The following is a 14,011-nucleotide window of genomic DNA, read 5'->3' as shown; positions in this document are numbered from 1 at the left end:
GGGTGGGAGGGAGGGTAGGGTAGGAAGTATCAACTATGTCCCTAAATTTGTATAGATGAAATGCATGAAATTTGCTCACTGTAAAAAATTTTTAAAAAACAAAAAATACTTATATATACAATTAAATCAATTTTCAAAAGGACAAAGAAAACATACTATTTTAATTTACTACCAAAAGTCATGTTTAGATCAGAAGGTATAGAGTCAATTTTCCCTTTCTTTCCCTCTGAAAACAGGTAAATATCTGGGGGATAGTTCAACTAACAATCACAAAAAGACTCTGAAATGTGGGAAGAAGAAAGCAGACTGGCTAGGGTACTCAGGACTTCAAGAACGACACTGCCGTGAATTTCAAGGGTGTTCTTTTATCTCCCAGAAGATAAAATTGCTCCAGGAAGACAGACTAGACTAGATACCAAGCATACACAAACAAAGAAGCAAACATACAAGTGAGAAAAGCCTGCTCTTTCTGGTCAAAAATTCACAAAATGGGAAGAGTAGCAGGGACCTGGAGTAGCCTTGTTCCTGGCCCTTAGCTAGTAGGGAGTGGTAGTGGTGGCACTACTAGAATCCAGAGAGGCCAACACACCTCCCATGAGCAGTAACTGCTTAGTGCACCGGCCATGGTGACGTCAGTGGATCTCATGCAGGTGATCTGTCCACTGCCCCACATATCTGGCAATAGCATATCAGCAGAGAACACAGATCAGAGGAAACACTTCCAACCTCCACAGAGCTGGCATTTCATATCCTTACAGGTGACAAAGGCAACTCAGGGCAGTGCCTTCTGCAACTTGTAGGTAGCATCAGTAGGAATGTATATTAAAAAATCAAAAATAATAAACAAGAACTAATCAGGCCAAAAAAGCATTGCAAAGGCTCTGAAAACAAAGTTCTATTTGGAACTGAAACATACAAATTGGCCAGAACCTACATGTCAAACCAAAATGGGGACAATGTCTGCCAAAATGAAAATTTTATTTTAAATGTCTACTTAGACAAGTTATATATAAAAATGTCTAGTATAAATTAAAATATAACTCATTACACCAAGAACCAGGAAACCCACAGATGGGATGAGAAGAGACAGTCAACAGACCCTATTATCAAGAAAATCAAATGTTAGAATTATCAGACAAGAATTTTTTTTGTAAAAAAATACCTATTTATTATATTTGAATGGCAGAATCACACACACACACACACACCCCGAGGTGGAGGGGAGAGGGAGAGAGAGAAGGTCCATCCACTAGTTCACTCCCCAAATGGCCGCAGTGGCCAGAGGTGGGCCGGACCAAAGCCAGGAACAGGAGCTTCTTCCTCATCTCCCATGTGGGTGGAGGGCCAAGTACTTGGACCATCTTCTCCTGCTTTCCCAGGTGCATTAGCAGGGAGCTGGATTGGAAGTGGAGCAGTCAGATCTTGAACAGGCCCCCATATGGGATGTCAGTGCTATAGGAGGTGGCTTAAACCACTACGCGACAGTGCCAGCCTCTGGAAAAGGATTTTAAAGCAGCCATAATAAAACTGCTTGAAAAAGTAATTATGAATTCACTTAAAACTAGGGACAAAATTAAAAACCCTGAGAAAATAAACAGAAGATAAAAAGCACCAAATAGAAATTATATAATGGGAAATAAAATAATAAAACTGAAATCTTGCTGAGTGGACTTAGTAGCACATAGATGTAACAGGAAAGAACAGCGGGTTGAGGACAGAGACACAGGATTTCCTCAGAAATTCAACTTGGAAGAAGTGGATCAATTCCTGTAAAATCACACTAAAATAACAAGTACATAATCTGAATGATCCCACGATTAATAAAAATTATTTTGCAACTTAAAAATCTCTTGAAAAAACTGCAGGCCACATGGCTTCACTGGAGAATTTTTTCAAACACTTAAAAAGGAATTAATACCAATCCCTTCCAGAATACAGAAGAGAAGGGAATATTCCCAACTCATTTTATGTGAATAATATTACTCTGATACCCAAACCAGATAAACAGCACAAAAAAAGGAAATTATATTTCTCATGAATAAAGATAGAAAATTTGCAATAAAATATTAGCAAATTGAATGAATCAATATATAAAAAGAATTATATAACATGTGGGACTTATCACAAACATGCTATTTTCTTTTAGTTTTTCAAATCAATAAATGCAGTCTTCCATATCCATAATTAAAATAAGAAATATCTTATGATCATTTCAATAGAAAATTATCTATATAGAAATCACAAAGAACCCATCAGAAGATGTATAACTAATAAATATTTTCTGCATGTTTAGAGATTAAATACCTAAATCAATCACATGTCTATATAATAACAGTGAACATACAGAAACTGAAATTAAAAACATAGTACTACTTAAATTGTTTGAAGAAAATAAAAATGTTAGGTATACATTAAAAAAACATATTTTTGCTTCCTTTACAAATGTTACTGAAATAAGTATAAGAATATGTAATTAAGAGGCAAGACTTATATTCATGGACTGTAATACTCAATGCAGCAATTCTCCACTGATTACTGTATAGCTATTATGCCTTTACTATCTAATCCCAGTAAGATTCTTATAATCAAGACAAGCTTATCCCAAAACTTCTATAAAAAGGCAAAGGCCATTCAATGGCTAAAACAATTTTTATAATAAAGTAGGACACATCACCATATCAAATATAAAGGCTCACTATATGGCTATAGTTACCAAGACAATATGATCCTGTTTAAAACAAAACAACAACAACAACAACAAAAAAAAAAAAAACAGAAACACAACTCCCTTGGGCTGGCATTGTGTTTCAGCAGGTTAAAACTCCACTTGTGATACCACCCTCAATGAGTAAATGCATAAATAAACTGTGGTATATCCATGTCACAATATACTGGTCACAAAAAAGTAGTGAACTATTGTTAATTCAGTGGTTTTTAACAGAATGATGTTGAGTGGAAAAATCCTTTTAAAAAGTTTACAACTGTATGATTCAATTTATACAACTTTAAAAAAATAACTGTGTTATTAAAATGAAGAACAGATCTCTGGTTGTCAGGGTCAGGAAATGAGCAGAGGGAGGTGAAGGGGATATCACCCCCAGGCTGATGGAACAGGTCTGGTCATAGACACATGTGATACAATTACCCAAGCACATACACATACACATGCAAACACACCCATGATGATGCGTATGACTGATGAAATCTGAACAAACTGCATATTGTTCCAAAAGGGGTTTCCTGCCCTTGATACTAAATTCTATTAATGTAAGTTGTTAGCTGCTTTGGAGGAGGTTCCTGAGAGCGTTTAAGGGTTTCCTTGCATATTATTATTATTATTATTATTTTTGACAGGCAGAGTGGACAGTGAGAGAGAGAGAGACAGAGAAAGGTCTTCCTTTACCGTTGGTTCACCCTCCAATGGCCACTGAGGCCGGTGTGCTGCGGCCGGCGCATCGCTCTGATTCGAAGGCAGGAGCCAGGTGATTTTCCTGGTCTCAATGCGGGTGCAGGGCCCAAGCACTCCCGGGCCACAGCAGAGAGCTGGCCTGGAAGAAGGGCAACCGGGACAGAATCCGGCGCCCCGACTGGGACTAGAACCTGGGGTGCCAGTCCGCAGACGGAGGGTTAACCAAGTGAGCCGCAGTGCAGGCCAGGATAGAATTTTATAATCCCTACATAGATACATAGATAGCCATGGTGCAGGCTCCTTGTATATTATTTTGTAACTTCCTGTGAATTTCTAACCATTTCAAAATAAAAAAGTTTTTAAAAATCATATTTGAAAAATGTTGAAATGACTCTGCTACTGTGCAGAACTGATTTGACAAAATTGATATTATTTTTAATATTGCATGCATTAAGGAATTATGCAAAGCATACCTCATTCCCAAACATAAAAGAACCTGAACAATCAAGATATAACAAAGGATAGAATTTTTTTTTTTTTTTTTTTTGCCAGGCAGAGTCAGACAGTGAGAGAGAGAGTTATAGACAGTGAGAGAGAGAGAGAGAGAGAGAGAGAAAGGTCTTCCTTCCGTTGGTTCACCCCTCAAATGGCCACTCAGCTGGAGCTACACCGATCCGTAGCCAGGAGCCAGGTGCTTCCTCCTGGTCTCCCACGCGGGTGCAGGGAACAAGCACTTGGGCTATCCTCCACTGCACTCCTGGGCCACAGCAGAGAGCTGGCCTGGAAGAGGGGAAGCCGGGATAGAATCCGGCACCCCAACCAGGACTAGAACCTGGGGTGTCAGTCCGCAGGCGGAGGATTAACCAAGTGAGCCACGGTGCAGGCCCAGATAGAATTTTATAATCCCTACATAGATACTGTTTTTACAACTGCAATAAATATTAACAGCTAGAAGGGGAAATCCACAAATTATTAATACTGGAATAATATTCAAAATACTTAACAACACTTATGGTCTAGACATCAACCAATCCAGAATAGCCACTGGGACCAATTATAAGAAATACAAGCTGCAAACAATCAAAAATTTGATACCAGAGCACAATAGTGAGCTATCCGTTCTATATGATTTGTTTTGGATAACTTTTGCTATTTTTTCTGCAAAAGATTTATATTCCTAAACTTTGGTTCTTCTGAGTACTCCTGTTGTCAGAAATAGTGGAAATAGTACTAAATTATAGGGTGAAGGATATTGTACCTCAAAGTGTTGCTACAGAAAACCATAGCTGATAGGAATAATTACCCATTAACTAAATAAGAATTAACTGCCTCTTTAAAGATGTTTGATGATTCCTCACCTTTTTACAAAAGCATCCAAAATATCAGTATAGAAATGAAATAATCACATTAATTCATAACATTTAAAGATAGGTGTTCAATGTTGCATATAAGTTAATTGATATAATTTTGAAATTTTATTTCTGCAATAGTTAATATTCTTAGAGTTTGCTTTCAAGAATTCTTCTTAGTAGAAAAATTCCATGGTTCTTTATAAGCATAATCTCAGCAGGGTTATCAGATTAGAAACAACAAACACTTAAAATTGATTTGGTCATAGTTCATCTTCTTAAGAAATTAGAACCATTAATTATCAATGTAAGTTTAATGCGGAAACAGTCGAAAGCCCCTATGTAAGAAGAGACAAGCTATGCCATCTAGAAAAGAATCTGAAATCTGAAACTAAAAGTATACATCTTTTAATCTGTGTAGCTCTTTTATAAAAGTCACTTAAGAAACAACTTGAAACTAATTAGTGTCTCCTAGTATATTTAAAATTATTTATTTGTTTATTTAATTTATTTGAGAGGCAGAGAGAGGAAGAGAAAGAGGCAGACAGAGAGATAAGGGTGATTTCCTGTCTGCTGGTTCCTTCCACAAATGCCTGAAATAGCCAAGAACTTAGCCAGGGTTGAAGCAATGAGCCAGGAGCTCAACTGTGGTTCCCACAAGGGTGGCAGGAACACAATTCCTTGAACCATTACTCCCGCCTCCAGGGTATGTATTCCCAGGAAGCTGGAACTAGGGAGAGACCTGAACCCAGGAACTCTGATTCAGGATGTGGGTGTCTTAATTGCTTGGCCAAACGTTTGCCTCTTTCTACTATTTTCCTTCTCTTAGAAAAAAGAATTCCATTTCAATAAATATTATAAAGCATAACCGACACTGTATATGTGTCTTTTGAAAAAAAAAATTAAGGGTGGATTAAGTCATAGCTCAGAGCACTGGTTACTGGCAGTTAAAAGGTTGTTCTGATGCAGGAAGATGGGTTAAGGGTATGTATTTCCTTATAGTAACATAAGAGAACACACTCTAATCCATAGATACTGAATACAGAAATGAAGCCACCCAGTTCATATAGGTGTGATTATAACTAGGTAGGAATTCAGGGTCAGTTTAACTGATAGAAGGGGGAAAACCCCAGTCTACTGATCAGGCTGGAATTTGACAGATGGTTTGACTGAGAGTGATTATTTAGAATTTATGGTGCAATAAGCACTATGGTTCCTGCATGTGGAGCTAAATCTGAATAAAATAGGCATGAGTCCCATTTTACGTGGAAGAAAACCAAGCCTCTCAGAGTTTAAGTTCTTTGTGCAAGAACCCAGAGATTTGGGCTTGGGACAGAGTTTTCCAAGACTCCAAGTCCTGCACATTTCTTCTTTTGCACAAAATCATGTTGTCCAACAGAATTTAATCACATTTCAACTTCTGGAAAAATCCAGTCCCCCCAGGCTTCCTTCACATCGAGTATTTTCTTTAGTGCAGTGATATTTCATCACAAGAATGTTTGTGATTGGAAATGTCTCAGGAGAAATTCCACACTGATTCTGAGGGGACAAATATGATGGTGCTTTATACGCAGTTTAACCAATCCAGCATGCATGTCATTTAGTAGTTAATTGCTATTTCTGTGGAAATGTAAAAAAAGACTCTATTGGCTTACTAAACAGCATTCCTGCAAACACTAATATTAGAATCCAGTAAGTAGGTGGAGACCTTTTTTCTGCTGTGTAGACTGATGCTCAAAGCTCAAAAGTGCACAGAGCTATGGACAAAGTCACAGAACACAATGACTTCAGTGTTTTCAACCATAATAAGAGAAAGGAGCATGTTTTAACATTTAGTAGTAATATTATCCTTCAAAAACATGCAAAATGATTGTTTTTGCAACAATAAAGTATGTGTTTGAGATATGTATTCCCTTTTTTCCTCAACATCAATTAGAAAACATTTGCTATTTTTTCTAGTTGAGAGATAATTTAAAACAGTTGGTATCTGCTCCCATCTTTTTCACTTCACTTCCTTTTATTATGGTAGACCAACAAATTAACTTTATGTATCTATGTAAACATGTCTGAAGAAAACATTCACAGATTTATGTCTATACGTACACACACACATACGTACACATTTATATATAGTATGCCTGCACATATAACAACATGATATACAATGTTGAGTAACTGAAATAGAAATTATCAAAATTACAAAGCATTTCTGATATGCAGCCAAAACAAGGTGTAAAATGTATAATTTAAAAATTACTGCACTAAAATTTCTGCTTCCAGGCAGGTTGGAATGAGGAGTTTACAATCCATGAGGAAACAGAACATCTAGAGAAAAATGAAAAAAAAAAAAAAAAAAAAAAAAGAGTTCAGAGTTCTGCTGAAGCAACAAAATAGAGATGGTCTAGGATTCTGAAGACCAGAGAACCCTAGAGCAGTAAAGCAAGAAATTTGCAGCGATTTTGTTGAGTTGGCCTGGGAAGAAGGCTACTGCTAGGGGTTACAGAAACCAGCATAGAGCTGAGGAATCTTCTGGGGATGGAGTGACAACACAGAAAATCGAGAAATTTCAAATACTCAACTAATTTTGCCCTGACATGTCAAATTCTGAAGCTGCAGAGTCTATAGGCACAAGGCCAAACTACAACCTCCAAAAAGCATCCCAGTTTGTCAGCACTCTTGAAATCCTGAGAAGAAAAATATAACAAAACATGGACATTTGAGGTATGTCATATGAAAGACTCCACAGGAACATAGTAGGCTAGAGTTTATTTTGTTTGTCAAATCCAGTCCATCCCTACTTACTTTCATAGGGCGTGTGAGCTAAGCACCATTTGTACATTCTTAAATGGTTAAGAAAAAAAAAATCAAAAGAATAACATTTTGCTACACGAAAGTATATGAAATTCAAATTGTGTCCCCATAAATAAAGCTCTATTGGAATACATCCATGACCTTTACATATTGACTTTGGCTGTTTCTGCACAATGAGTAATTGCAAAGAGACTGGGTGATCTGCAAAGCCTAAAATATTTACTACCTGGCTCTTCATAGAAAATATTTACTGAACTGTACTAGGCTATAAGCTGAAAACCTTGGCAGGCAAATACCTAGGAGCAGAAGCAAACCAGAGGTAGATTTGCAAAACTCAGCCCAGCTTCAGGTTGACTCAGTTCTAGGCTGGATTAGGGTAATTAGCCTTACCTCTCTTCTGCCTAAGAGAGGAAGAAAGGGTCAATGTGTGCTGGATAAAGATATTATCTGGAACCTCCACAAAACTGTAGTACACACATTCCAGCATTCAAAAAGCTACTGCAGTGACTTGGTGTAGTCTAAGCTGATGTGTGATACACAACTGACATAACTGGTAGACTCAATAGCAATCCATTAACATTCAGCATTTTCAGTAAGCCATAAATTAATCTACACTACTTAAAGAAAAACAAAACATAAGTCACAATATTATCTCAAATCACTTTTCTTGGCAAAATAAAAATGTGTCCAGAATAGCAGCATTCTAATGTACCACAAGTTAGTTTCCATTGTGAAATATTCCAATAACATATGGAACAAAGTCTCTGAATTATTTATTTTGTAGAAACTGAAAACAAATAGTAATTGATCAGTTGTAAATAATGCTAAGACAAATTCTACATTCTAGGACTCATTTTTCCATGACTTGTGATTCACAAGGTACTAGCATCATATTTTAGGCACCCAACACCCTGACAATCCTGACAACAGATGTGGAGAAAAGTCTTATAACTGAAATATTATAATTATGCAATATGTTATGCCTACATCTCTCTCAGGATTTTAAAATTTGACTTTAATAGCTTTTTATAATGAAAAGAACAGCTCAAAGGAACAAGACAGCTGAGAGGTTCAATGTGTCACAGAACTGTAAAATTGTTAAATTCATTGTAATTAGGACATACTAAGGCTTTACATCCGTGGCATAAGTAAATTATAACACCCAGCTATCACAGATCAGGTCATTTTAATTTATAACCTATCACAATTTGCAACACATGTCTTATTGGTGTCAATGAAATGAAGCCCAATTGTGTTTAAAGTCTAGTTCCTATAATAATGTCATGGGATTTAACCACAAACAATTGAACAATTATACAGAAAACATACAGTTATTGTCATGGATATAAAATTTAATATTGATACCAATTACAAACTAAATCTCTATGCATTTACATATGTACATGTAAACTGTATTCTCTTTTAATTTAATTCAGTAGTATACCTAGCCTGTGAATAATTGCCTTATATCACAGGAATGCACAATACTATCTGGGTATTAGCTGAGAAAGCCAGAATTATGGTTAAAGTGAAAGCACTTTCAGAATTTGAGACTTTTTTAAAAGTTAACTTTTTAAAACTTTTTTTTAAGTTTAAATATTCTCTCACTTTCTTCACCTCTAAGAACACATCAATAACAGAAGCCTCTAAATAGAGCTCTGATAACTTAAGGAGAAAAAGGTTTTGAATGTGGCCAAATAATAAATCATCAGAAGAATATGCTACTTATCCTTTTGGGCTGAGTTATAAGTGCTCTTAAATTCAATATTTTTTAAAATTGCAAATTTCATAGGCTTTACTTACATAATTTGGTAATCTAAAAATAAGTTTACATCCACCTAGTCCTTTAATTATTTTGAAGAATTCTTCACACAAATGAACACAGACTATTTTTAAGCAAGTCTATATTATCTAGAGAACTGGAAAATACAAAGGATAATCCAAGGCATTCATGCAATGAGTTATTTCATTTAAATGTTTGATTAAAGTTAACAAATGCATAATTTTTATATTGCTACTTCCTTAATAACTGGCAGAAGGCTAAGCCTTTAAAGACAAAAGCAAATCTTATTTATAGTACCCAAATGCTGTATCTCTGTGCATATTATCTGACTCCAGCCAAAAGATCAGAGTCCTCAGAGGGACATACTGCAAAGAAACAGTCCTTAGTAGGTGGTGGAAAGTCAGGTCAGGAGTCAAACAGAAGCAACTGAGATGACAGAGATGTGATATTCAGCACAGATCTCCTTAGAGAGGAAAAGCAAAACCACATGGCCCTGCTGAAATGCCGAGTTAAGTCTGTCTCCTAGCTGAGCATTAAATATTACATCTCTAAAATTGTCTCATCTAAATTACGACTTCTTTAGGTAAGACCCTCTTTTCGGAAACACAAACATTCTCCAAGCACACGGCTGAAATCCCATAAAAACTTAATAACCTACCATTTCCTTTGCACTCTTCTGGAGGCTTAGCCTTTTTCGCAAGTCGTGGATCCAGCCATGATGTTGTCTTTGTGTTATGGCTGAAAAGAAAAGAGATCACTCTGAACAGACACATACTAAAAGGAATCAAGTTTATTCCTTAAGAAAAAAAAAGCGGGGTTAGTCCAACAAAATTGCAATCGATACACTTAATTTGCTTACTGGTTCTAGGGAGCCCTGAAGGAGGTGTAAGAGTAATTGTGCAAGGCAGCTGTAAATTTGGCAACCTCAGCTCCCTGTCCTCAAAGCAGCTATTTTTATTAAAATCAACTAGGATGTTGCCAAGTTAACCTCATTGAAAATGCAGAACTCATCCAGAGCAAAAGGAATTTATTACAAATACGGGATTCTCCAGTTGGAAGAGCACACAGTCCACAGCCTATGATACTGTTAGTTTTGCAAAACCATTATTTTCATCTTAAACCTGCCCTCTCCATAATCAGTTGTTTTGTTACTTGTTAACTCTAGATCTGGCAGAGGCAGTACAACAGTGCTGCAAATTACAGCATGTTCTTGGGATTCCTATATTTTCTCAAAAAGTGATTAATAGCAATTTCACTAACTCACATTAAGCTATTTCCCATCTAAATATTTTCAACCCACCTAGGAAGGTAGAGGATTAAAAAAAAAAAAAAACAAAAACAAAAAACTCTGCATTATAATGCTTCTGGAATGAAATTTCCAGAAATTAATCACAGAATGATCTTTTTGTTTACAAAAAAATGCTTTCTGATTTGTCTTGTGTCAAAAATTTAAAGAAACAAGGAGTGTGGAGTTGTTAGAGAAGTCTTTCCGAGAGGGGTCCTTGAACATGGTGAACCTAGTGAAAATGCATGTTTTGGATCCTCAAAACAAATTAGAACTACCAAATACAATTGCCAAAGTCTGTATCACTTAGGTGATTCTTGTGGAAATGATAACTCAAGAATCTCTCAATGGTTCATAACTGCCCACTGGAGCAAAGTATTTATGGTGGACAGCTGTCTCAAGGGATCTCATCAACCAATGGGCAAAAGATCAAGATTGTGACATTTGGGAGGGTTTCGGGAATGGAATGAACAGAGTCACAGGTGTGAGAAAGTGTGAAGTTTCTACAGGAAACAGTCAGAAGGCCAGTGAATAGAATATGGAAGGGAGTGGCTGGATAGACATGAGGGCCAACAAATAAGGGTCCTTGAGCACACACATAAGGTGGACCGAATGCTGATGATGGTACAATTCCTGTGGGTACTCTCTTTCTTCAAGAAAGGGAAACTACAATTTATCATATCAGAATCACAAATGTTAGTTATATCATTTGCTGAACCTATTTGCACTTCAGTCAGAAAATTCTCCCAGGCAGATTTTTAAGGGCAAGCTAGTAGAGAGTAAGCTCTTTCCTGCTGAAGGGGATTTTCAAGCCAGGAAGGAAGGATGACCCTTCCTTGATTCAAGCCAGGAAGAAAGATGGTCCTGGAAAGTTATTCCAAGGTGTCAAATACCATTTCCTGGACAATCCCCTGTCTGTCTACATGCAGAGCCATCTCTAATGTGAAAACTGAGACATTAAGACCTTGAGTTTTGAAATCTCTGCTCCTGAAGACAAGTTCCTCTTATTTCTGACTTGCAAGTATAATGAAGAGAAAATTGTCCCTCCATCACTTTCTTCAAGAGCTCTTCAATGATAGATGTCTCTAAACAGAGAGGGCTTTAATACTTTATTAGACAAACTTTTACATTTGGGCAAAAAATAAATCATCAGAATACGTCCAATTTTATGTTCCCCAGTTGGACTTTGCAAAGTCTGATGGTGCTTTATTTTCCAGCTTCAGAAGGATGTAACGTATTGCAGTCACTTTCATCTGGGTTTGCAGGGAGTCAACAACACCTATTCCTTTTCTCTCAGTCTTAGACCTGAAGCCCAGAGATAAAGATTCTGACTGTACTGAAAGTGAGACTAGGGGCATTGAGTTCAGTTGTTACTTTCATTTTAGAAAACAAAAAGTCATACATCTGCTCCAATTGTGTATGTGTGTGTATGTGTATTGATGCTTATAATTCTATGAATTAGAGAGAATGTTGGGAGATGGACATAAATCCATCGTTTAAGTCCATTCTCCACTTTGCAGAAAAGTTATTTCTAGGTCTGTTAGATACATTAACAAAAGCAAAAACATCCCTGGGAAAGCATTAAAAGGTCATTACTAAGCTACTACACGGAGTCAAATTACCATTTCTATATCACCCTACCATGGGTCCAAAATACTGGTTAAATTAGTGGAGAACAGTGAGTTTCTTCCCTTTCCTGAGTTTATATAAAGCATTTCAATACAGGATGATTTTCTTTGAGTTTGAACTAGTATTAACAGTATGTCACTTTAATGTATCTTGACAGATTGAGTCTCTTACAGTTAACAGCATTTTTAGCTGCTCTTCAGAAATGATTCTGAAAGAAATGTGGGTAGTAGCTATCTCCAGTAATTTTCTTAAACATCACATGAAGATACAGCACAGTAATTTTTTTTCTTTTTTTTTTATTATTTCTTTTCTTTTCTTTTCTTTTTTTTTTTTTGACAGGCAGAGTGGACAGTGAGAGAGAGAGACAGAGAGAAAGGTCTTCCTTTTGCCGTTGGTTCACCCTCCAATGGCCGCCGTGGCTGGCGCGCTGCTGCCGGCGCACCGCGCTGATCCGATGGCAGGAGCCAGGTGCTTCTCCTGGTCTCCCATGGGGTGCAGGGCCCAAGCACTTGGGCCATCCTCCACTGCCTTCCCGGGCCACAGCAGAGAGCTGGCCTGGAAGAGGGGCAACCGGGACAGAATCCGGCTCCCTGACCGGGACTAGAACCCGGTGTGCCGGCGCCGCAAGGTGGAGGATTAGCCTATTGAGCCACGGCACCGGCCAGCACAGTACTTTTCAATGGTGACTCTAACCATCCTTGTCATTTGTATGCTCCTCCAAGATGTCTGACAAAGGAAATATTTTTAAACAAAATGGGACCAATGAGGGATTTCCACAATCTTCCTACTACCTTTACTCAAGTTTGAGGAGTTGATTTCCTTTCATTTTCCTACTTAGAGTAGACTCACATACATAGGGTCAATTTTCTGTATCCAAGTTACATTTCTGCATGAAAGTTAGGGAAAAAATGCTAATGCTATATAATCTTACATTTCAATTCAAGTTTCTTACCAGAAATTCACACATGTATAAGCTACATGTGCATAGAAACTTCTCTTATTCTAGTTGGTGACTGGAGCATATGTTTTCTAGGAACTTTGAATAATGATAATACACTGCTTTGTGTATTCCTATGGATAAAGCTAAAGTAATGGTCATGGGATATCAATTGGACAAGGTCAATAGTTATTTAAGTTCAATCAATGCTATCTTTAAAAATGCACATGAAAAACTGTAAACAATGATTTACCACATGGATATATTCAAAACTCTCTGAGGTTCAACTATACATTGAGTGCATCTGGAAAAGTAGAATAAAAACATAGTGAAATTTCATTCAACCCTAGAATTTTGGTTTCAATAAGTATCACAGTGGCCTTGAAGATAAGTGATAGGCTGACCTGCAGTGAATTAGAAATTCCTGTATATTTGGTAAGCTTAATCTTTGCTCAATTGACAAAAGTAGCCTGTTAAATAATGACATTTTCTGAGAAAATATTCTTCTCACACAGAACATGCTTCATTTCAACAGGAAGAGCTCCTGACAGTACAGCATGCCACTGCAAAGTCATTCTGGCTACCTCCTAATATTTTTCAGTTGTTTACTTGTCAGGGACGATAGCATAACTTCCACATACATCACCCGATTTACTGCTAATAAGCCTTTTGTGGTTAAGCATTCTTAACTCTATTATATAGATGGAGAAATTAGGGTAGAGAGGAGTAGGGTAATACGTTCAAGGTTACACCGCTTGTTGATGAAAGTGAAGGTGCTAGCATTGAGCCCAAATATGTCTGATTCCCA

General features: G+C 37.0%; 1 protein-coding gene across 1 annotated transcript in view; it reads right to left on the bottom strand.

Annotated features, from left to right (window-relative positions):
* MAGI2 (membrane associated guanylate kinase, WW and PDZ domain containing 2) overlaps positions 1–14,011 on the bottom strand; it is a 1,616,214-nt gene that overhangs the window by 518,476 nt on the left and 1,083,727 nt on the right. The window contains exon 6 of the mRNA XM_062210835.1: positions 10,011–10,090. Within this exon, the coding sequence (XP_062066819.1) occupies positions 10,011–10,090 (80 nt within the window). The remainder of the gene's footprint in view (positions 1–10,010; positions 10,091–14,011) is intronic.

The sequence above is a fragment of the Lepus europaeus genome, chromosome 1 (assembly GCF_033115175.1).
Source record: "Lepus europaeus isolate LE1 chromosome 1, mLepTim1.pri, whole genome shotgun sequence".
Lineage (NCBI taxonomy): Eukaryota > Metazoa > Chordata > Mammalia > Lagomorpha > Leporidae > Lepus > Lepus europaeus.
This window is presented reverse-complemented; position numbering and strand designations above follow the sequence as displayed.